At 44.7% G+C, this 25,711-nt stretch overlaps 1 protein-coding gene across 2 annotated transcripts in view; it reads left to right on the forward strand.

Annotated features, from left to right (window-relative positions):
* ENPEP (glutamyl aminopeptidase) overlaps positions 1–25,711 on the forward strand; it is a 96,574-nt gene that overhangs the window by 18,768 nt on the left and 52,095 nt on the right. For both annotated transcript variants that reach the window (XR_004540394.1, XM_033955510.1), the window contains exons 3-6: positions 4,030–4,161; positions 14,228–14,348; positions 18,455–18,609; positions 24,767–24,880. Coding sequence is in view for 1 of the 2 variants with exons in the window: in XM_033955510.1 (XP_033811401.1) it covers positions 4,030–4,161; positions 14,228–14,348; positions 18,455–18,609; positions 24,767–24,880 (522 nt within the window). In the remaining variant the exon portion in view is untranslated. The remainder of the gene's footprint in view (positions 1–4,029; positions 4,162–14,227; positions 14,349–18,454; positions 18,610–24,766; positions 24,881–25,711) is intronic.

The following is a 25,711-nucleotide window of genomic DNA, read 5'->3' on the forward strand; positions in this document are numbered from 1 at the left end:
TGTTAATACATATTGAAGAGCAATAATTCTGTCATGATTCAGTCGACCTTGTAGCCTGGCAAAGGAGTGCATTCCTTGATAAGGCATAACAGACCAGATCTAGAACTAATTGATTGAGTTAAATAAATAGAATATTATCTGCATGTACTGATAACACACATTGCTTCTCGGCCTCTGTAATACCACTAATATAGGGATGTTTTCTTATTGCCGTTGCAAGCAACTCTAATGCCAATAAAAAAATCCTTACCCTAAATAATTTGAGGGAAAAAGAATTAATAAGTAAATTATTGATAAGAACCTGGGCTGTAGGGCAGGAACAAAATGGCCCTTTTACTAAAACTAAAGGCCTCATCTATCAAACTGCGCTAGCAGCTTGTAGCACAGAGAGCCGCGCTGAATGGCCCACGCTGCTCCCGACGCTCGTAGGAACTCTATGAGCGTCAGGAGCAAGGCGCGCCATTCAGCACGGCTCACCACGATACAAACTGCTAGTGCAGTTTGATAGAAGAGGCCCTTAGTGCATGTTAATGGACATTAGCATGTACTAAGTGCCATGTGGTACATAAGCATAAAATAGGACATGCAGCATTTAGAGGGCCCCAAATTAATCTGGCTATTTTCCTAACTGCGTCTCATATGCTGGAGCATTCTATGATTTTAAATGTAAAAATCCACTCAATGTGGTTGAAGCCTTTTCCAGTATCTAGAGAAATACTAATGCTGGAATTTTCAATGATTTGGCTTTGTGGATAACATGGTGAAAAAAAAGCCTAATTTTGTCAGCTACCAGAGAACTACAATGCTAGAACTTTGGTGTAAACTGTACAGTCAAAATTCAATAGTGAAATGGGAATTTTGTTGGGGATATAGGGTGCTCTTTGGCTTTTTTCACTCTTTTGCTGGATCTCTTTCTAACATTGCCACCGCCTCAAATATGGGTCCAGAGGAGAGGATAAACATGGTGACAGGATAATCGCGCGCCAGACACCAGCGCGCTGACAATTTGGCGCAAGAAAGAAGCACGCCGCAGGAAAACTTTGTTTTAAAGAACTCCTACGAGGGGTGTGGGGGGAACCCCCCACTTTACTGCATAATGTTCGTGCTGCCGTTGGGGGTGTGTGGGGGGGGTGCAACCCCCCATTATAGAGAAAACGGAACTTTTCCCGGAAAAAATCAGAAAAAGTTCAGTTTTCTCTATAATGGAGGGTTTCATCCCCCAACCCCCCCAACAGCAGCGCGAACACTATACAGTAAAGTGTGTGTGTGTGTGTGGGGGGGTTTCCCCACTCAAACCCCGGTTTGGAGCTCTTTAAAACTAAGGTTTCCCATGGTGCACTTCTTTCTTGCGCCAAATTGTCAGCGTGCTGGTATCTCCCACGCGACTATGAACCATAAACATAAATAACTATGAGGTCAATATTAAATTGGCCAGAAATGGCTCCTGGCCAATTAAAACACCTAATGGCTAATTTTCAGTTAGTGACGCTGACAATTAGCGGTTAGTGCCACACTGAAAACCATCTATTTGGGGAGCATTCCAGTGGGGGCCGAGTCAACACTAGACCAGTTAAGTGTCAGTATTCAGCATTTAACTGACCAGAGTCACTGCATAAATAGGACCACAAAAGTCAGTCCTATCTTTATATAATGCCCCATAACCGGTTAAGTACTGAATATTGTACTAACCAGCTATGCTGTAGCTGGCTCTGCAAACCTGGAAATCCAGTGCCGAAGCCCGGACATACCCCAGCATTGAATTTCTGAGCAAAATGTTGGCTGATTATTGACCCCCCCTTTATAAAATAATTGATGTGGCTATGAGCCTCTCTTAGGCAGCCTTCTCTGCTAAAATTAACATGTTGATATTTACTGCTCTTTTAAATGTCTTGCGGCACCACTGGAGTGGTTGAATCTTTTATACTGTATATTCCTGCACCTGTTGAAATTTTCCCTTTTCTCAATTTCCAACAGTATGTTAAGTAAATTGAATCAACTCCTCTGATAAGCAAAAAGAAATCAAGTAATTTATGGCATTGAAGCCAAATTAGATTTTCTTATAGGAGGAATTTCAGCTATGCAGATTATATAATTTGTTTTGAAAATGTGGGAGGTCAGTTGTATAAGATAGTTATGTTCTAGAAAGTATTTAAAAACTAAATCCTGCACTCCTCCACATACAATCTTGTCTACAGGAGGGTGTCTGGATTCTGGTCTGCTGCTTTTCTCCCCATTCCAAATGCAGTGTCATAGCAGGAATTGAGAGGCTGGTACAGAGTAGCTGACAAAGAAGAGGGTATACCCATGTACTGCTTAATACTTCTTCATGCAATTTCATCTGTCCAGTGAGAAACTGTGGAAAGTGGAGTGTGGATTTATTAGACTTTATGACTATCAAATAAAAAGGCTAATATGGAACAATTTTTCATCGCCATAATTCAATTTATTCATGTAATGATACAAATTCATTAGCTGATAATTGTGCTGACTGGTACAATGCACATGATTTTTCTTGCCTTCTAATTTGTCATCAGTGGCACCCATTAACCCCGCCCCCCCCCCCCCCCACTCCAGGTCCTAAGTCATCACCATTTGAAAGCTTGCTGGGCATGCCTGGAATTTCTTGCCCTGTGAACTGCTTTATGCCAAGGTACAAAATAATTTTTTTTTTTTTTTTACATCTGTCAGAATGAAAACTGTACCAGTACCATTACTTTTTATTCCACAGCTATCTTAGGGCCTCTTTTACAAAGTTGCAGTAGCAAATTCCAGCATGGAAAATGCAATGCAGCCCATAGGAACTGAATGGGCTACGTCGCATTTGCTTCGCAGGAATTGATACTGTGGCTTTGTAAAAGGTGTCCTAGCTCTCTGCGGATAACAAAATCTTCAAGAAGTTCAGACAATAACCAGCATTTTCTAAACAATTATAGTTAAAACTAACATAAAAATATTTTCTAAAAAAAGCAAGCTTTCAAATGCTTTCTAAAAAAGAAAAGATGTGAATGATATCAGGCACCACATTTTGACTGGTTTTCACAATGCAAGTGAAAAAATAGCTAAGTTTATGAAAATTTATCTATGCATACAATGATCCTGATTCTATAAAAAACACTGCCGCCTGGATTCTGCAAACTGCGCCTAGGTTTGGTGCTAGTGACCTGGATTGGCCACTGTGAGAACGGGCTACTGGGCTTGATGGACATTGGTCTGACCCAGTAAGTTTATTCTTATGTTCTTATATCCCTGCTAGATGCACTTTGTAGAATCACGCTTAAGAACGCTGAGCGGTGCTCAGCATCACACGGACGTTCAACATTTTAGATGCACTTTATAAAATCGGGGCTTAGGTGCCTAGATCGGCGGGCCTAGCCAATCTAGGAACCTAACTTACATCCTTTTATGAAGCCATGTTAGCGTTTTTTATATCACCAACCACAGCAGTAAAAGCTCCAACGCTCATAGAATTCCTATGAGCGTCAGAACTTTTACTGACGCAGCCGTCACTAAAAAATGCTAACGCGGCTTCATAAAATGGGGGTTTACTTTTTTAATTGGTTCAATCAGCGCTGCTAATTGAAAAGTGCCATTAAAAAACAATTAAAAATGAATTTGCTGGTAGGCATCAACACAAGGCACCAACCTGGATAGTAGGCATGATTAGTGGCAGAGTTTGGACATGGACTGAGTTAGATGCAGGTATATTAGGCCAGGAAAACCCTGGTAATATACCAGTGCCTAACTTGATTTAGGCAGTGCTAAGTTAAATTCTACAAATGGCACCTAACTTTGAATGACAAGCAGTAGGTGCTGTTTTTCTAGACGCCGTTTATAGAATCAGGCCCAATATGTCTATATAGTTGGAAACAAAAGTATTCTGGCTTTCCCTTCTTGTTCAATTCCACAGTTTTTGAAGGGTCAGCATGAAGCTGTGTGAAGCCAGAGGAGATTTCCATCTGGGGCAGCACAAATAACACTTTTTAAAATGTTGACGGTAAAAATTAAGATAATTTCCTCTTCTTTCCTTAGAGTTCTATTTCAAATGAGCCAGGATGGAATGTAACTACCTTTCAAAAGTCTGTACCTATGAGTACTTACTTGGTATGTTTTGCTGTGCATCAGTTTATGTTCATAGAAAAAATATCCAACAGAAAAATTCCTGTAAGTATTCTTTTTTGTTTTGTTTTGTTTTGTTTAACTGTATCTGACATTCTCATGAATGATCTGAGATTTTGATTTAGTTAAGCAAATTTTTCATATAATGTAATTTTGCTTTTTTTTTTTTTGTCTTTTAGCTTTGATCAGTGTGAACTGAATAGTGACTAGACCTTTTAACATCTGGGGTAGGCAAGTGTAGATTTGCCAACTGCTTCTACTCCGATCCCCCCTCCTTTCTCCTTCCAACCCCTGCACTTTGACCCACTGAGAGCTGTGCTCTTTTAGATTTTTATTTGCTGCTACCTCACACTTGCATGTCAGTCATTTTTCTTTCCCTAAATGACTGTGCCCTGGGTAGATGGTTCGCTTGCCTGCCCCTAATTATGGAACTATGTGCTAGATTCACTAACCTTCTGATCTGTGTCCGATCTGTGTGCAATTGGAGGCAGGCCGACCGATTCACCAACCATCTTCATGCAAATGGAGGTGATTGGGGACACGCCCCAAACCAACTGCATGGATCGGATTGAGCCCTGTCAGTAGTGACAGGAGAAGCAGCCTCCTGTCACTGTTGTCAGGGCTCTGACGGCTTTATTTTTTAATAGGCCACAAAATATCAGGCCTAAAAGAAAAAAAAGCCTCCTCTGTGCTGAACACCCTCCCTCATGTGTGCCCGGCCCTGCCCACACACACACATACCCCTGCCCAGCACGGCACCCCCCACCCGATTGGCACGGCAGCCCCCCCAGCATGACATGGCATGGCCCACCACCAGCCCGACCCAACACCCCCTGTACCTAAAAGTTGGGAGCAGAAGGGGTACTCAGTCCCTCCTGCTCCGTAGGCCTCCAGCGGTGGGAATAGGAGGAACTGCAAAGTCCTCCTGCTCCTTCTCCACCCTGCCTGATGCAAATGCAGGTCTTAGGCCCTATCCCATTGCATCATGTGATGCACAGGGAGGAGCCTAAGGCCCTGATTGGCTCAGGCGCCTCGGGCTCCTCCCCCCTTGAGAGGGGCCTGAGGCACCTGAGCCAATCAGGGACTTCCTTAGGCTCCGCCCTAAGGAAGTCCCTGATTGGCTCAGGCACCTCAGGCCCCTCCCAAGGGGGGAGGAGCTTGAGGTGCCTGAGCCAATCAGGTCCTTAGGCTCCTCCCTGTGCATTACATGATGCAATGGGGCAGGCCTAAGGCCCACATTCGTATCGGGCAGGGCGGAGGAGAAGGAGAAGGAGGACTTTGTGGTTCCTCCTGTTCCCACCACTGGAGGCCTACGGAGCAGGAGGGACTTAACACCCCTTCTGCTCCCAACTTTTAGGTACAGGGGGTGTCAGGTCAGGCGGGGGGTGGTTGATCATTGGAATAGTCTTCCACTGCAAGTAATTCAGGCCAGCAGCACGCTGGACTTTAAGAGAAAATGGGATAAGCATGTGGGATCACTTCAGGGAAGAATTTAGGGAGTGGGTCATTAGAGTGGGCAGACTTGTTGGGCCGTGGCCCTTTTCTGCCGTCATCTTCTATGTTTCTATGTTATCTAACTAATACTAGAGGGGATCATTTTCTTTTTTTTTTTTATTTATCAATTTTAAACATTATCATTTATACAAATAATAATACAAGGAACATAGTATCACAATCTTTGAAAATAAAATTAATCTTACATTACTGTCATTGTCCTCTAGTCCTCATTACGGGAGATTATCCTGATCTTAACTTCAACTATAAACTAAAAATATAATCAAGATCTTAGAACTAAGATCAATTTTACAGTGCACTATTCTACTGAACTCATATTACAATTAAATCAAGTGGCAATTACTTGTGTTTCATGAAGCATTAGAAACTGTTCTAATTGTATAGAATCCCAAAATATATAATCACTTTCCTTAAATTTCACTAAACATTTGCATGGGAATTTTAAATAAAAAGTAGCTCCTAAGGCTAACACAATTGAGAAGAAAGTCATTTTTGAGGGGATCATTTTCATGGGTTTAGCCCTATTATGCAAGAAATATTGTAATGTAGGTAACAAAAATCTCATGCATGAATGAAGGATGTCCGGGGCGGTACTTGGAGAGACCTCCCAGGAAAGAGACTTGGGAATTATGATCGACAAGTCAATGAAGCTGTCCACGTAATGTGTGGCGGCGGCGAAAACTGCGAACAGAATGCTAGGAATGATAAAGAAGGGGATCACGAACAGATCGGAGAAGATTATCATGCCGCTGTACCGGGCCATGGTGCACCCTCACCTGGAATACTGCATCAAGCACTGGTCGCCGTATATGAAGTAGGACACGGTACTACTCGAAAAGGTCCAAAGAAGAGCAACTAAGATGGGAAAAAGAAGCAAACATTGAATACAGGACAAAGTCTGCAGCAGTCAAAACGGCAGTTAGGGAGGCCAAACTTTGAAGGGAAGAAACTCTAGCGAAGAACATCAAGAAAGGGGACAAATCATTCTTCAGGTATATTAGTGACAGGAAAAAGAACGCAAACGGGATAGTACGCCTTAGAACGCCAGACGGGAATTATGTGGAAACAGATTCTGAAAAAGCCAAACTACTGAATGATTACTTCTGCTCGGTCTTTACCTGCGAGGCACCAGGACACGGGCCACAGCTGGAAGCAATGCAAAGCAAGGAAGACCCATTTCAGAATTTTGAGTTCACACCAGCTGATGTTTACAGAGAACTGTCAGGACTCAAGGTGAACAAAGCCATGGGACCGGACGAGTTGCATCCAAGAGTGCTCAGGGAACTAGGCGATGTTCTGGCAAAACCGTTAGCCATGCTCTTCAATCTCTCCCTAAGTACAGGGAGAGTACCCCTGGACTGGAAAACAGCAAACGTCGTTCCTCTGCACAAAAAGGGTTGCAGAGCAGAGGCAGCGAACTACAGACCTGTGAGTCTCACATCAATAGTGTGTAAACTCATGGAAACTCTACTCAAAGGTAAATTAGACTCGATATTGGATGAAGGGAATCTAAGGGATCCCTGTCAACATGGATTCACAAGAGGCAGGTCATGCCAATCTAATCTTATAAGCTTCTTTGATTGGGTGACAGGAAAACTAGACTCAGGAGAGGCTCTGGACATAGTATACTTGGATTTCAGTAAAGCTTTCGACAGTGTCCCACACCGTAGACTATTAAACAAGATGAAATCAATGGGGTTGGGTGAGAAACTAACTGCATGGGTCAATGATTGGCTGAGTGGAAGACTTCAGAGGGTGGTGGTCAACGGCACCCTCTCTGAGACTTCGGAGGTGACTAGTGGAGTGCCGCAGGGCTCAGTCCTGGGACCATCCCTTTTTAACATATTCATAAGAGACCTAACCCGGGGGCTTCAGGGTAAAGTATCACTGTTTGCCGATGATGCCAAACTGTGTAACATAGTAAGTGAAAGCAACCTCAAGGACAGTATGACGCAGGATCTGATCACGCTGGAAAACTGGTCCTCGACATGGCAGCTGGGCTTCAACGCTAATAAATGTAAGGTCATGCATCTCGGCAGCGGAAATCCATGCAGAACATACTCCTTGAATGGAGAAACGCTAGCTAGGACGTCAGAGGAACGGGACTTGGGGGTAATCATCAGTGCAGACATGAAAGCTGCTAAACAAGTAGAGAAGGCCTCATCTAAGGCAAGGCAAATGATGGGATGTATCAATCGAAGCTTTGTCAGCCGCAAACCTGAAGTCATAATGCCACTCTACAGAACCATGGTGAGACCTCATCTGGAATACTGTGTGCAATTATGGAGGCCACATTACCGGAAAGACGTGCTTCGAGCTGAATCGGTCCAGCGGATGGCCACCAGGATGGTCGCCGGACTCAAGGGTCTCTCATACGAAGAAAGACTGGGCAAACTGCAGCTCTATACCCTGGAGGAGCGCAGAGAACGGGGCGACATGATTGAGACGTTTAAGTACGTCACTGGTCGCGTCGAGATGGAAAACGATATATTCTTTCCCAAGGGACCCTCGGTCACAAGGGGGCACCCCCTCAAACTCAGAGGGGGGAAATTTAGTGGTGACACAAGGAAGTATTTCTTCACGGAAAGGGTGGTAGATCACTGGAACAAACTTCCGGTGCAGGTGATCAAGGCCACCAGCGTGCTTGATTTTAAGAATAAATGGGACATACACGTGGGATCCCTACGAGGGTCAAGTTAAGGAACTGGGTCACTAGCACTCAATGGGGTGGGTCAATAGAGTGGGCAGACTTGATGGGCTGTGGCCCTTTTCTGCCGTCATCTTTCTATGTTTCTATGTTTCTAAGGGACTGGAGGAGTTGCCGTACAGTGAAAGATTAGAGAAAGTGGGCCTTTTCTCCCTCGAACAGAGGAGATTGAGAGGGGACATGATCGAAACATTCAAGATAATGAAGGGAATAGACTTAGTAGATAAGGACAGGTTGTTCACCTCTCCAAGGTAGGGAGAACGAGAGGAGATAGATTCCGTACGAACGTAAGGAAGTTCTTCTTCACCCAGAGAGTTGTAGAAAACTGGAACGCTCTTCCGGAGTCTGTCATAAGGGAAAACACCTTCCAGGGATTCAAGACAAAGTTAGACAAGTTCTTGCTGAACCAGAATGTGCTCAGGTAGGGCTAGTCTCAGTTAGGGCACTGATCTTTAATCATGAGCAGACTGCTGGGCATGAAGGACCACTGGTCTGACCCAGCGGCGGCAATTCTTATGTTCTTATGACCCAGTTCAGTCATTCATTATTGTCCCTCCAGATGTGTAAGTTTGCCTTCTGCTACCAGCAGATGGAACCTGAGACCTACTCATCTTTTAACTATCCTAAGGTTGATATCTACAAGAAGGTGAGAATCGCAGCCTGATTCCATCTTCATAACCAACCAGGTGAGGTGTATAGGATAAAAAGTATATTGAGAAGAGTAGGGAAAGCATGACAACAGCAACAAAGATGAGATGCACTCAGACAGAATGGAGGTAGTTAAAGAATGAAAATGTTGAAGCCTGAGAGCTGGGAAGAAGATAGAAGACAAAAAGGATCATGAGGTGATGAAAGCAGAAATTGGGCAATGTGGTCTTGAGGTGTACAGTGGTTTGCAAAAGGGAAACAGATAGGGAAAAGTCAATAGCAAAAAGAGAAAGTGTAGTGGAGCCATTGCAAATAGGAAATAGAATATTTCCTCTGGAAATAGACTATCTCGTGTACAATGAGGCGTGTGATACTTTGTAGACAGCTAGTAGGAGCATTGAGCAGCAGGAGTGGAGGTTCTGTGTAGATCGGGATGGATCTAGGTGTCACTGCAAAGAAAGCTGGAAGGAATACTCAGACAGGTTGGAAGACTTCCTCGGCTACTATTTGAAGAAGATCTAGAGCAGTGATTCCCAACCCTGTCCTGGAGGACCACCAGCCATTCAGGTTTTCAGGATAGCTCTAATGAAAATGCATGGGGCAGATTTGCATGCCTGTCTCCTCAATTATATGTAGATTTCTCTCATACATATTCATTAGAGCTATCCCAAAAATCTGACTGGCTGATGGTCCTCCAGGACAGGGTTGGGAACCACTGATCTAGAGCACTTGGTAAAAAGCGTTGTGGAATCCAAGAGCTCTTGCTCCCAGAATACTGAACTAGGTCTGTGCTAAGTTCTTTCTCCTGAGGTCACTTATTTGTTTATTTTAATATTTATATTTTGCTATATCATCCTCTTCTAGGTGGAGTACAAATTTATATATACAGCTACCTGGAGGCAAGATAAGGTTAGTTCATAGTGTGGTAGATTTCCTGTTTCAGGGTCAGTCATATTGCAGAAGTTGAAGAGACTAGTACTGGAGGTCCTATGTCCATACAATGAAGTTTTTGGGGCCCACACTCCAGTGTCTCTAGTGAAAGGATGCCTAAGGCAAGGCATTTTTTCTGAAAATGGATCCAAATAACTTAGGACCAGTGGATCCTTGAAGTTGTCTGTGACATTTAGGCTTTTGAGTTTGCTTGCCATTTTTCTGATGGTTTCTTAGAATCTCCCTTCCACTCCAGTGAAGGCAGTAGTGGTTGGGTTGATCTTAGACTGGCAAGTCTGAAAGCAGCAGTTCTGTTCCATTGGAAGTGTGTGGTTATGGGCAGTATTTCATCTAATTTGTAGTTCCCAAAAGGAGTCTTAAAGGTTCTAAAGTTTTATATGGTTTCACCAAGGGGAAATCGTACCAAATGAATCAGATTGATTTCTTTGACTGGATGACCAGAGAATTGGATGGAGGACATGCGCAAGATGTAGACTACCTAGATTATAGCAAAGCCATTGACACTGTTCCTCATAGGAGGCTCATCAATAAATTTAGCAGGTAAATGTTGGGACCCAAAGTGGTGACCTAGAATAGAAATTGGTTGACTAACAGACAACAGAGAGTGGTAGTAAATTAAATTTGCTCAGAGGAAAGAAAGGTGAGTAGAGGCATGGATCAGGGATCAGTACTGGGACCAATTTTGTTCAATATATATATATATTTTTTGTGATATATGTGAAGGGTTAGAAGGAAAAGTGTGACTTTTTTGCAGATGACACAAAGATTTGCAATAGAGTGGACGTGTGGAGATAATAGAAAAATAAAAATGTTAAAAGAATGGTCTAATGTTTGGCAGTTAAAATTTAATGTGAAGAAATGCAGAGTGATATACCGTATTTTCGCGGATATAACGCGCGCGTTATACGCGTTTTTACCTACCGCGCATACCCCTCGCGTGTTATATGCCTGAGCGCGGTATACAAAAGTTTTTAAACATAGTTCCCACCCCGCCCGACACCCGATTCACCCCCCCAGCAGGACCGCTCGCACCCCCACCCCGAACGACCGCTCGCACGCGCTCCCACCCGCACCCGCATCCACGATCGGAGCAAGAGGGAGCCCAAGCCCTCTTGCCCGGCCGACTCCCCGACGTCCGATACATCCCCCCCCGGCAGGACCACTCGCACCCCCACCCCGAAGGACCGCCGACTTCCCGACAATATCGGGCCAGAAGGGAGCCCAAACCCTCCTGGCCACGGCAACCCCCTAACCCCACCCCGCACTACATTACGGGCAGGAGGGATCCCAGGCCCTCCTGCCCTCGACGCAAACCCCCCTCCCCCCCCAACGACCGCCCCCCCCAAGAACCTCCGACCGCCCCCCCAGCCGACCCGCGACCCCCCTGGCCGACCCCCACGACCCCCCCACCCCCCTTCCCCGTACCTTTGGTAGTTGGCCGGACAGACGGGAGCCAAACCCGCCTGTCCGGCAGGCAGCCAACGAAGGAATGAGGCCGGATTGGCCCATCCGTCCTAAAGCTCCGCCTACTGGTGGGGCCTAAGACGCGTGGGCCAATCAGAATAGGCCCTGGAGCCTTAGGTCCCACCTGGGGGCGCGGCCTGAGACACATGGTCGGGTTGGGCCCATGTGCCTCAGGCCGCGGCCCCAGGTGGGACCTAAGGCTCCAGGGCCTATTCTGATTGGCCCACGCGCCTTAGGCCCCACCAGTAGGCGGAGCTTTAGGACGGATGGGCCAATCCGGCCTCATTCCTTCGTTGGCTGCCTGCCGGACAGGCGGGTTTGGCTCCCGTCTGTCCGGCCAACTACCAAAGGTACGGGGAAGGGGGGTGGGGGGGGTCGTGGGGGTCGGCCAGGGGGGTCGCGGGTCGGCTGGGGGGGCGGTCGGAGGTTCTTGGGGGGGGCGGTCGTTGGGGGGGGAGGGGGGTTTGCGTCGAGGGCAGGAGGGCCTGGGATCCCTCCTGCCCGTAATGTAGTGCGGGGGGGGGTTAGGGGGTCGCCGTGGCCAGGAGGGTTTGGGCTCCCTTCTGGCCCAACTACACAAAGGTACGGGGAAGGCGGGTGGGGGTGTCGTGGGGGTCGGCCAGGGGGGTCGCGGGTCGGCTGGGGGACGGGCGGAGGTTCTTGGGGGGGGGCGGGCGTTGGGGGGAGGGGGTTTGCGTCGAGGGCAGGAGGGCCTGGGATCCCTCCTGCCCGTAATGTAGTGCGGGGTGGGGTTAGGGGGTCGCCGTGGCCAGGAGGGTTTGGGTTCCCTCCTGGCCCGACATTGTTGGGGAGTCGGCGGTCCTTCGGGGTGAGGATGCGAGTGGTCCTGCCGGGGGGGGGGGGATGTATCGGACGTCGGGGGGGGGGCATCAGGCTTTCAGGATGGGGACAGACCTTCAAGGGGGGACAGGACTTCAAGGGGGGACAGTGCACGGAAAGTCAGGGGGGGTGAACGGAGAGTCGGGACAGTGCACGGAAAGTCAGGGCAGTGCATGGAAGTCAGGGGGGGTGAACGGAGAGTCGGGACAGCGCACGGAAAGTCAGGGCGGGCGAAAGGAGCGTCGGGCATCATGCGCGGTATACCCGTGAGCGCGGTATACAAAAGTTTTTGTACATATCATCGTGATTTCTGCGCGCTATACCCGTGTGCGCGTTTTACACGGGTGCGCGTTATATCCACGAAAATACGGTACTTGGGGAATAAAAATCCAAAGAAGCTGTATGTGCTAGGGGACAAGAAGCTGATATGCACAGACAGGGACCTTTGGGGTGATAGTGTCTGAGGATCTCAAGGCTTCAAAACAATGTGTCAAAGTGGTGGCCATAGCCAGAAGAATGCTGGGCAGCATAGATAAAGGAATCACAAGCAGAAAAAGTGAGCTTTTAACATCCTTGTACAGCTCATTAGTGAGGCCTCCACTTGGAATATTGTGTTCAGTTCTGGAGGCCATATCATGCTAAGGATGTAAGAAGATTTGAAGCGGTACAGAAGAAGGTGATGAAAATAATATTGGGAATGCACTGAGAGACATACGAGAAGAGTCTTGAATACCTGAATACATATATACTAGAGAAGGGATAGACGAGATATGATACAGATGTTTAAATACTTGAATGGTATTAATCTACAAAAAAATCTTTCCCAGAGATAGAGAAGTGGTAAAACTAGAGGACATAATATGAAGTTTCGGGGTGATAGATTTAGGAGTAATGTCAAGAAATACTATTTTCTCAGAAAGGATAGGGGATGCCTGGAATGCCTTTCCGGTAGAGATGGTGGAGACAAAAACAGTGATAGAGTTCAAAAATGTGTAGGATAGACTCAAAAGGATCCCTAAATAGAAAAAGGATAGTATCAAAACAAAACTTGACAGATCAATAGCTATAACTTACTTTATGTTGGCAAAATAGTGCTTATAAACAAATGGCAGCTACAGGAGTGGGGAAGTGAAGCCAATGCTGGATGGACTTCTATGGCCTGTGTCTCATATATGTCAAGACAGATCAGGATGGGCTAGAGTAGGGCAGACTAACTTGTCTACCCTACCACTTCTGCTCATAGAAACTCTCCATTCGACACAGTTGGTTACAAAGCCAACTCATCAGACAGGATACATTCTAGAAACTATTCTTTCTTCTACTTAATTGTTCTCATGATTAAAGTCTTTTCCCTTACTTCCCATCATTTAATTAACTTTTCCTGTCCTTCTCTTCAAAGTCAGATATGCAACATACAAAATCCATACTTCACAGGGACTTTAGCAACTAACACCCGACTCTTCAGATATTTCTGGATCCTTAGTTTGCCGCTTTTACAACCTATCATTTGATGAACAGGTTGAACTATGGAAAACTTTCCTTGCAATAGTATATGAGACACTGACGCCCTTAACTATCATGGCAAAAGAGAACCTTGGTACAGTTCAGTCCTTTGTATTGTTGTATTAAAATCCTAATATAGAGATTTTAAAATGAAATGAAATATAAATTTCCCCATAGTGAATGGAGAAAAGATCTGTGGGCGAGGAGAAGATGCCAGATTGGGATTTTGGATTTTGTTGCCTTTTATCGCCAGCAGTGGGGGTGGGAATGAAGATTTGAAATAAAGGGGGGAGCTACTGGATCATGGGTGAGGAGGGACAATTTAAAGGTTGGCTGAGGGTGCCACAGTCCTTTTAGCTGACCATGCTGTTCGAAGCACATTTGTGTGCAAAATAGTAAAATTTCTCTGTTTTTTAATAAATACTTTGATACAGGGTTATCTCATGTGAAGTGCTAAAGAACTGTTTTCCTTTTTATTCACAGCTCAGGATTTATGTCCAGCCACTGCAACTTGATACAGCGAAATATGCAGCCAGTATTATAAAAGATATATTTGATGCCTTTGAGGAATATTTTAACATGAGCTATTCTCTTCCAAAATTAGGTAATTGTTACCATTTGCCCTTTTTATTCACCGTCACAACTTCTTTAACCTGTTTTGGATCTTTTCAACCCATTCTGGATCAAATTCAGTAATTTATTGCTTAATCCTTTCACAGGACAAGATACCACTGTCAGAGTTCCAAAAAAACTGTCTATTTATTCCTTTTCTATACAAGCAAATATAAAACATGAGGAGACAGTGTTCAAATTACTAAAAGGTGGAAAAACTACACCAGAATATTTATTTTCTAAAAAATAACCCCCCCCTCCTTTACTAACGTGTAGCTTGGGTTTTAATGCCGGCAGCGGTGATAACTGCTTTGATGCTCATAAAATTCCTATGAGCGTCGGAACGGTTACCACCGCTGCCAGTGCTAAAACCCGCGCTACTCGTTAGTAAAGGAGGGGGAAAATGTAATTAGAAGCATCAAATTTGAACCCTCTTTTCATCAGCATAATGGATTGATAATTCTATTGCTATTTCTTCAACAATATGATTCAAATTTCATCATAATACTTAAATAAGCACTTATGAGGAAGAAGCTTAATGATAGCTGTGCTACTGAGGATGACATGAAACAGCTTCAGATAAGTGCTTATTTAAGCATTGTGAAGAAATCTGAAACACTGTTGAAGAAAAGGGAGCAACAGTAAACTTGGACTGTTTTGAAAATCAATTAGAATAATTTGGAATATTTGGAAAAATAAACTTGAAAATTGAATAATGAAGAGCGGAGTGAGCCATAAGCGTTAGAACGGGGAAGGCCAAGGGGCCTTGGCCTCCTCAAAAATTAGCAGTCGATGGTTAGTGCCTGCCCTCCCACCTGTTTCCCGATGTTGTACTTTATATCTTCAGGGCAGCCGCCGTGCAGCGTCAAAGAGCAGGCCTGCCCTGGAACCCTTCATTCTACTTCCGGGGGCAAGCCTGCTCATTGGTGCTGTGCAGCAGCTGCCCCAGAGATTTAAAGTGCAATGCCAGGAGGAGGTAGGAGGTGTAATCGGGAGCTGGTGACGGGCCATGCCGCAGGATTCTGCTGGGGCTAGGGTGAAGCTTCTGAGCCCCACCCCAAACCAAATAGCGTTCCCACTGCCTATGGAGTGAGCTAAAAGAACGAACTCCCTCCTTTACTAACGCATAGTGCGGGTTTTAGCGCCGGCAGCGGCGATAACTGCTCTGCCGCTCATAGGAATTCTATGAGTGTTGGAGCAGTTACTGCCACTGCCGGTTCTAAAACCTACGCTACGCGTTAGTAAAGTAGGGGGTATAATTTCTGAGTTGCTCACATTCTGATGGTCCACAAAAACATTTTTGAATAGTGAAATTATTGAGAATAACATTTCTGTATCGCTTGGTAGACTGGTATAGTCCTTACGAATGGGTTATATGCCTCACTGCTAGCAGCAGGTGGAGACTGAGCACAAACTTGTATATCAGGCTAGAATCTGCCCAGCAACTCAGTTTGTCTCAGTCTCCATAGCAGGTAAGAAGACTAATTCGGCTCCCTTCTTAGTACTGTTGGAATTTTGTTTTGGACTCCTGGGTTCCCCTTTTGTGCCGGATAGAGCTTGGATGGGTCCTATTTGGGGATCCATCTGACCTTGGAGGTGTTAAACCCAGCGGATCTCGTGCTGGGTCCCTCCCCCCACCTCCCCATAATTTTTGTAGAGGTGCCTTAGCCGGTGGCCTGGCACCCTGGTTGGTCAGCTCTCCAGCTTTGAGAGCTGTGGAGTCTGTTCTGTAAAATAAAAAAAATCCTGAGGTATGCCGGTCTAAAGGGCTCATTTCCCTTTAAAACTGCCTTTTTACTGTATTTTCTCATCTAACTGGCACTTTTCTTTCAGCTAGGGCACTTTTCAGCACAATGAGCACTTTTAAAGGAAAAAAATGCTCATTGTGCTCCAGAGGTGAGGTATTCGTGGCCGGCCTGTGCAAGCGTTGTGTAGGCCGGAGCAGCAGGGTAGCCTCGTTAGCAGCGGATGCCGGCGGCCAGGGCACCCTGCCGCATGTACCTTGTGCAGGATTCCCTTACTGCCGGAGCGGCAATTCATATGTTCTTATTTATTATATTGCCCACTTACTTATGACATATTGTGAAGATTCAAGAAGTTGTGTAACATAGTTTATAGTTTATGATTTATAGTCCACCTTTAACAAGGAGGATTACAACCTTACATACACAATAAACACATAAAACAAACATATAAATTGTACAACATACAAAGTACTTCTCAAAAGGTCATTTTATTGTTATGAAACATCAATAACCATATTTCATTTTACAAAATAAGTGATGCTTCACCATGTTCTTAAAATTACATAAGTCCTACTGCTGTTTGATATCAAGACTATCTGAGGAGGGGATATTATCTACTTCCCCCTCCTCCTTAACTTCCTTGGGTCTTAGGTATATAATAAAGATTTGAGATTAACATAGAATCTAACCCTTCCTTTATCAAAGCTGCATTAGGCATTTTTATCGTCGGCCGTGATGGTATTAGTTCTGACGCTCATAGAATTCTGAGTGTTGAGGCTAATACCGCCATGGCTAATAATAAAAAAAGCCTAACGCAGCTTTGTAAAAACCGGGGGGGGGGGGGGGAGGTAAATTAGGGAGCTGCAAGAAGTTACACATATACATCATTGAATACTTTAGTTGGAGACAAATGAGGCCAGATTCTGTAATTGGCCCCTAAAAAAGATAGGCACATTACAGAATTATGCTTATCCGCGCCTAACTTAAGACTTAGGTACCTGTTATGTAGGCCAGGGTTTAAAGATCTACATTATAGGCACCTGAGTCCTTTACAGAATCATGTCTAGTGGTACCTATGTATTTCTCCACCTCTAAACATGCCTACTTTGGTGGTAGGCGCCGTTAGGCACCATGCGATAGGTGCCTGTCTTTTGTAGAATCACGCTTAAGATAAGCATCCCAATATGCTACCTCTCAAACCCTAACATCCCACCTGACACCCCAACACTCCCCCAAACACCCCCCGTACCTTTAGAAGAAGACCAGCAAGAGGGATGTCCACTTCCTACTGCCAGTAGGCCCGCCTCTTCCAAAATGGCAGGCCTTCCCATTCCTGGTGAATCCTGATTGGCCCAGATACCTAAGGCCCCTCCCATGACATCCCTCCTGTTGATTGGATGTGGGGTGGGCGTGTCAGGGGAGTTAGGCAGGAGGGAGTTGTGGTTTTGGAGAGTCCTGCAGGCTCAGCTGATAGGGGATTCCCTTGCTGCGATCAGCTGAGCTGGCAGCAGTGTCTACTTTTAGAATTGAAATGTAGGCCAGCATTTTGCAGGCCTACATTTCAGGCATCTGTCGCAGCTCTAGGAAGATGCGTAGGGATGCTTAAATTCATTCAAAGACACTTCTGCGTGGAAATCACACCCACACCCAGCCTTGGGAGGCTTAAGTGTCCCTATGTGTCTCTGTAGACCCATGACAGACGCCTACAAAGTAGGCGACCTTTCTCACCTGAGTTTTTTTTCTAAAAATGTGCATCCTACTGCCACCTACAATCAGGAAACCCATTGTAGCATCTACCCCTTAGAGCTAGAAGAAGAAATATAGATATACATGAGGCACTGAACAGAACCATGCTACGCATAAAATCAATGTGCAGATTACAAATATACAGTACACTGTAAATTTGGATGCTTGTTTAAGAAAATCCAACAAAAGATAGGGTAAAAGGCAAAAAAAGAAAAATTCTCATAAAGGTGTGCTTCTCTCTGTAGAACATTCCCCCTAATTGAGCAATCACTACTTTGCATATCTACCTTATTTATCCAAGAAGCATAGGGTTGAAAGAGAAGTAGTGAGCATCACCTCCCTAGCAAATCCACCAGAGATGCTGTATAAAGATAACATCAAATGTACAAAAGGTATATGCACCCTAAAGAAATATTCCAATTAGTATGGGTTATCTTTCTATGACTTTGCTTGTTTGCATTGGTCTGATGAAAGGAGTGAAACTCTCTTGAAAACTGGTCACAGATGTACTGTTAGTCCAGTAAAATGTAATTTATAAGTTCTCTGACCAGTTATTTAAAAGTTGTATGGGAAACACATATTTAGAGTCCTGTTGATTTCATTTTAGATCTAATAGCTATTCCAGATTTTGGAACTGGTGCTATGGAGAACTGGGGTCTTGTCACCTTCAGAGAGACCAACCTACTCTATGACCACATTGAATCTTCATCCTTAAACAAACAGAGAGTTGCAGCTGTGGTTGCCCATGAACTTGTACATCAGGTACAATTTGTTCAAGCTGATTTTTTGTTTATATTCTGTCATGTTGAGTGTACTTATGTACGCTTTTGTATTTATTAATGGTACACCACTTTGGATGGTACTGTTGAGATCAAGAATGCAGTTTAGAAAAATGAGAGATAAAAAAAGTAGCTGATAAATAGAGCTGCAATTGGCATGCAAACATAGCTACAGGTAATAATTTTTTATGAAAGTGAATTTAATTTATTTTCACCAGTTTAAAGAGCTATAATGCTGTTTTATTAAAATTTATTCTGAGTCTTTAAGCCTGCTTCCCTGGAAGTGATTATAAGGTCAACCAGACTTTGTGGTCAAATTTTTTGTTTTCGATTTTCTGAAAATACTCAAATAATTTGACTCCCCTAGGAAGTTATCTTTATCAAATCAGTTTGGTATAGGATAATCTTTGTTCACAAATGTTCAATAGAGTAACCAATGAGGAAGCTCAGTATCCAATGAGGAGTCTGCTTATCTTTTCTGTTTGTGTTATGTGGCATAACAGGGGAAAAAGTCTTCCAGTTGTACAAAAATTCATCAGGATTTGGCATTGTGTTTCTGAAATTATAAATTGTGCTATGTTGACAGAAGTACTGAAGAAATAAAAATCGCAATAGTAACAAAGTTCCTGCATTTACAGTTTCATGAAAAATGTATGTTTAGGAAGAAGGTTAACAAAGAACACAAACTTTTTATGGCTCTCTATAGATGTACAATTCAATTATATAAATAACCGATCCCTTCCCTATAATTACTAAAAACTATCCTATTTAACCAATTTGTAACCTAAGACCTCCTGCCTGACCCTTACCTCCCAAGATCTCTTAAGCCTTACCCCTGTTTTCTTTCCCACCTTCTCATGACCCTTTCATTGTACCTTTTTTCATCTATATTCGCTGATTGTACTTTTCACTGATTGTATCTGTATTCGCTGATTGTACCTCTTCGCTGACTGTCCAGCCCTTCTTTGTTGTAAACCGCCTCGAACTAATACAGCTTTGGTGGTATATAAGAAATAAAATTATTATTATTATATCAGTGCAGCACTGAAGAACGGAAGGAGAAGCAGTAGTCCTCTTGGTTGTCACAAGAAGTGGTGGGTTCTCTGAGGCAGCCTGTGAGGGCGAAACGCTTCAGAACCTGATAGTACCATCACAGTCGGCTTCATTGACTTCACCAGACTATGTACTTTTTTTAGTGTTCATATGAAATGATTGAAATCTTAAGTATGACTTTCAAGCACTAAGCACTTTATATAAAAGAAGAAAATCACAATAAAATAATATAATAAGATTAATTAAACAGATTTTCAGTGTAGGAGGAAATGCAGTGATAGACCAAGGGGATTTCATTTTGGGGCGTGTCCCGTTTGCGGCTTCTCTACCTGCGGGTTCTGAGCACTTTCTAAGTTAGTTTACATATAATGTATTAAATTTATAATGACATAGAGAGGGGATCGGTTATTTATATAATTGAATTGTTCATCATTTGGATCCACCAAATATTAGATTTATATTCCCGAGTTTGATTTTGGGTCTCTATAGGTGTATACAGGTATATCCTTTTTTTCAGTGCCTTTGAAATTCCAACCAAAAAAAAGCTTGATGCAAGAAAACAGACCCAGGGCTCCTTTTACTAAGCTGCGCTAGTGGTTTTAGCGTGCGCGCTAGACGCTAATGCCACCATTGAGTTGGCGTTAGTTCTTGGCGTGTAGCGCAGGGTTAGCGCGCGCGGCAATGCTGCGCATGCTAAAAACACTAGCGCACCTTAGTAAAAGGAGCCCATAGTGGTAAAGGAGGCAAATACCAAAATGACATTGGTTATAGAGGCCAGTTCTAAGCAAATTACTCTGTGAATTGGGTAGAGAGGGAGAAGACCCTTAACAAGAAATGGAGTCAGAGACCAAGAAAAGGTAGCAGAAAGATTCAGAAAATTTCTCATTGTATTGGGAGATACAGGCTTGATTAAAAATAATTTTCAAAGATACCTGAATAGGTTGTCTCTACATGTTGCATCTTATGAACTCCCAAAGGAACTTCTTTGTCACAGTGCAGTACTGAGGAATAAGCAGGAGGCAGCTTGGTTTCAATGTACATTGGGCATTTGTTTCCATTCTGTTTTCTTCATTTCTGTTCCCTCTGGGTAATATGCAGTAAGTTATTTTCTCTTAAGTTCAAAATGTGAAAACCCTTTAACATATATGGCACACCTGTACTGAGATTTTAAAGAACGGTATTAATTTTTAATTGAATTTTCAGACTCAGATTATGAAAGGGTGATGTGGTGGATCATTTACAATGCAGAACCACTGCTGTATATACTCGAATATAAACTGAGGTAACCTTTTTCCCCCAAAAATGGAGGACAAAAGGTTGACTCGAATATAAACCGAGATTAGAGATTTGGGTATGTGAATGCCAGGGATCATGCCATAGGTAATCACTAATTTTTCAGTTGGGGTTGTTTCGAGTTCAAAAAAACTGAAGGAGAACTGACAAATATCTTCCTATTTGGAGCCATGACGCCAACCAGTGTCTGGACTTCTATCCCCACTAGAACACCTGGCCTCAGTCACTCATGCAGAAAACAGGGGAAAAAACCCTTTTCAAATACAAACCCACTAACTAAGTGGCCCTTTTACTAAGGCACACTAACCGATTTAGCGTATGCTAAATGCTAAGGCACCCATTATATTCTATGGGCGCCTTAGCATTTAGCCTTAGTAAAAGGACCCCTTAGTAAAAGGACCCCTTGGTTAGTGGGTTTGTATTTGAAAAGGGTTTTTTCCCCCTGTTTTCTGCATGAGTGACTCTACACCATTTCTTCCCCTTCCCTCCATCCATGTGCACATCCCTTTCCTCCTCTTCCACTTCCCTCCATCCATGTTCATCAACTCCTTTCCCTCTCCTCTTGCCTCCCATCCATCCATGTGCCACCATTTCCTTTATCTCCCTGCCATCCATGTGCCCCCTTGTTCTTCTCCTTTATGGCCCTCCCATTCAGCATCTCTCCCTTCTTCCTCCCCCCAGGAGTAAAATCTGGTAACTCTATGAATTATAAAGGGTACAAAATTACACATGCTCTTCTGATTAGTCTGCATTTTGAAAGGGAAATTCTATAGGGAATTTTCTATGAAAAACAGTTTTTAGGCCAACTGGAACAAGATACCCATGAGCCTACAGCAGGGGTCTCCAAAGTCCCTACTTGAGGGCCGAATCCAGTTGGGTTTTCAGGATTTCCCCAATGAATATGCATTGAAAGCAGTGCATGCACATAAATCTCATGCATATTCATAGGGGAAATCCTGAAAACCCAACTGGATTCGGCCGTCAAGGAGGGACTTTGGAGACCTCTGGCCTACAGTTACCATGGCCAGTATCTATATCAGTGTTTTTCAACCTTTTTTGGGCAAAGGCACACTTGTTTCATGAAAAAAATTACGAGGCACACCACCATTAGAAAAAGTTAAAAAATTTAACTGTGCCTATATTGACTATATATAAATATATAGGAATCAAATAAACACAAAGAAAGTATTTTATAATGCTGCCACCGCCACTGGGGAATAGGCTGCCACTGCCGCCATCAGGAACAGGCCGGCACCGAGTTCTCCCTGCTTCTCTTCCCCGCAGGGCCGACCAACTCTCGCCACCCATCGTCAATTCTAATGTCGGAGAGGACGTTCTAGGCCAGCCAGGCAGCGATTGGCTGGCCCAGAACGTCCTCTCCGACGTCAGAATTGACGCGAGTGGCGAGAGTTGGCCGGCCCCACAGGGAAAAGCAGGGAGAACTTGGCGCCGGCCTGTTCCCGATGGCGGCAGTGGCACTCAAGTGGCTAAAGAGCCGCAGTTTGCCGGCCTAGGGACAACACTGGAGGGTGGCCAGCTGTGCACCCCCTTGGGACGTAAACCCGGGGTGGGGCAGACCACCACCCCCCACCCTGGTATGCCACTATCTGTACCTCACTCCCTCCCTATGACCAAAAATTCTCCTTTCTTCTATTCCCCGTGTACACAACCATCTCTTTCCCTCCCTTCTTCTCTCCAAAGTCCATGCCTTCTGTGTCCAAACACTCATTCCCTCCCCCACCTCAGCATCTCTTTCCCTCCCTTCCTCTCTCCCAAGTCCATTTCTTCTGTGTCCAAAAACGCATTCCCTCCCCCACCTCAGCATCTCTTTCCCTCCCTTCCTCTCTCCCAAGTCCATTTCTTCTGTGTCCAAAAACGCATTCCCTCCCCCACCTCAGCATCTCTTTCCCTCCCTTCCTCTCTCCCAAGTCCATGCCTTCTGTGTCCAAAAACGCATTCCCTCACCCACCTCAGCATCTCTTTCCCTCCCTTCCTCTCTTCCAAGTCCATTTCTTCTGTGTCCAAAAACGCATTCCCTCCCCCACCTCAGCATCTCTTTCCCTCCCTTCCTCTCTCCCAAGTCCATTTCTTCTGTGTCCAAAAACGCATTCCCTCCCCCACCTCAGCATCTCTTTCCCTCCCTTCCTCTCTCCCAAGTTCATGCCTTGTGTCCAAAACGCACTCCCTCCCCCCTTTTGTGTTCCGTGTTTGCCTCCCAGCCCATCTTTGCAACTTTCTCAGCAAAACGAAGCTCAAGCCGCGAGGCTTGTCTTCTGCTTCCTGCCTGCCCTGCCGCGCACAAATAGCCGAACGGAAGTATTCTCCGACGTCAGCGCTGACGTCGGAGGGCAGGCTTTGCTTAAGCCCTCCCTCCGACGTCAGCGCTGACATCGGGGAACGCTTGCGATCGGCTATATGTTAGCTGCAGGGCAGGCAGGAACAGAAGACGAGCCTCGCGGCTCGAGATGTGTTGAACTCCGCGGGTCCCCCGTCCAGCTCTCTCCTGTTCACGTGGGGCGGACCGCCCCTCTCCCTAGACTGGTGGAACTGCCCTGATGGCGGCCCTGACCGTACGGCACACCAGGCAACATCTCGCGGCACACTAGTGTGCCGCGGAACAGCGGTTGAAAAACACTGATCTATATCACAGGTGTCAAAGTCGGTCCTCGAGGGCCGGAATCCAGTCGGGTTTTCAGGATTTCCCCAATGAATATGCATGAGATCTATGTGCATGCACTGCTTTCAATGCATATTCATTGGGGAAATCCTGAAAACCCGACTGGATTACGGCCCTCGAGGAGGGACTTTGACACCCCTGATCTATATGTTTGTCTCTCCATTCTCCTCTGTAACGGTGCTTGCCCTCCAAAATCTTTGAATTATTAATCCAATTTCATTCAAATTTCTACCCTTTACTCCCAGCTGACACTTCATATACTCTAGACCAGGGGTAGGGAACTCCGGACCTCGAGAGCCATATTCCAGTCGGGTTTTCAGGATTTCCCCAATGAATATGCATTCGATCTATGTGCAAGCACTGCTTTCAATGCATATTCATTGGGGAAATCCTGAAAACCCGACTGGAATACGGCTCTCGAGGACTGGAGTTCCCTATCCCTGCTGTAGACACTCAGAATCCCATCTTCTTATTTTCACAAACACACAGACTAAGGACCCCTTTTACAAAGCCATGGTAACTGATTCTCCCACAGCAAATGCATCAGAGCCCATATGAACTGAATAGGCTTTTTTTGCATTTGTTGTGGGGGAGTTACTACTGCAGTTTTGTAAAAGGAGCCCTAAGTTTACTTGAAACCTCAGGAAGGTCAGAGCCAATTTTGATTTTTGCAGCTGTCTTGCCATATTGGCTGAAATCTGTCATTTAGAAAACTACCATGCATGGCTGTGCTGTGTTAAATAAAAAAATGGACAATAAAAATGTAAACAAAAAAATTGTTTGGTATCAAAGTATAAAAAAGGCTAGGTAGGTATCATTATCATGTTTGTATCTGTAGCATTATAATTGATCAATAAAGGAAAAATGTAAAAAAGGATCATCAAATCTTCAAACCTTTCCTTGTGTTTTTTTTTTTCCTGTGGTTGAGAAAATGGTGTTATTTGAGAATCATACCATTTTCTCAACCACAGAAAAAACACAAGCTGTTTTTACTTTTTAAACACCTGGTTGACATCAAATTTCAGTCCTGTGACATCTCTGAGAAATCTAAGATAGTTCTCTAAATTTGATACTGATGTAACTGATACTAACACATTTCTGCCTCTTGTGGCTTCAGTGGTTTGGAAATATTGTGACCATGGACTGGTGGGATGACCTTTGGCTGAATGAAGGATTTGCTAGCTTCTTTGAATACGTGGGAGTAAATGTCACTCATCCAGAATGGAATATGGTAATTCTTAGTCTTTATGTATATGTGTCATATTTGTGCATTAACATACTGAGTTAATTGAAATTCTGCTGGGATTGTTGTTTTTTTAGAACATGTAGTATAGTAAGAAATTGTGCAAAGATGCTAACCATCAGTAAAGCAGAATTGATGTTGGGGGGGGGAGGGGGGAGAGAAGACTTGTAGGCCTTGTGCAGTGCAATTGCTGCACGCGCCTTGATGTCAGGGAAGCAGGGTGCGTGGGGCAGGGGAAGCAGGCTAGCTTGGCTTGTCGGGGGGCAGGGGTAGCAGGCTGCATTGGGGAAGCAAGGTGTTTTGGCTCGGGTGCGTAGGGGAAGCAGGCTGGTTTGGCTAGGGTGCGTTGGGGGGCAGGGGAAGCAAGCTGCGTCGGGGAAGCAGGGTGGCTTGGCTAGAGTGCATTGGGGAAGCAGGATGGCTTGGTTTGTAGGGGCGGCAGGGGAAGCAGGGTGGCTTGGCTTGTGGGGGGCAGGGGAAGCAGGGTGGCTGGGAGAGAGAAAGAAAGAGAAAGAAATGAAAGAGAGGATGCACAATCAGAAGGAAGTGCAACCAGAAAGTCATGAAATCACCAGATAAAGGTAGGAAAATGATTTTATTTTAAATTTAGTGATCAAAATGTGTCACTTTTAAGAGTTTATATCTGCTGTCTATATTTTGCACTATATTTAATTGGATCCGGGAAGGATCCGGGGGAGGGGGGGGAAATATGGATCCAGGGGTCCTGTCCCGTTTTGAGGAAAAAAATAAATGGTCACGTTAAGTATGCTTAAAGTGTCGTTTCTAGCAGAATTGGTCTGAATTATATTCCATAACTGT

The sequence above is a fragment of the Geotrypetes seraphini genome, chromosome 1 (assembly GCF_902459505.1).
Source record: "Geotrypetes seraphini chromosome 1, aGeoSer1.1, whole genome shotgun sequence".
Lineage (NCBI taxonomy): Eukaryota > Metazoa > Chordata > Amphibia > Gymnophiona > Dermophiidae > Geotrypetes > Geotrypetes seraphini.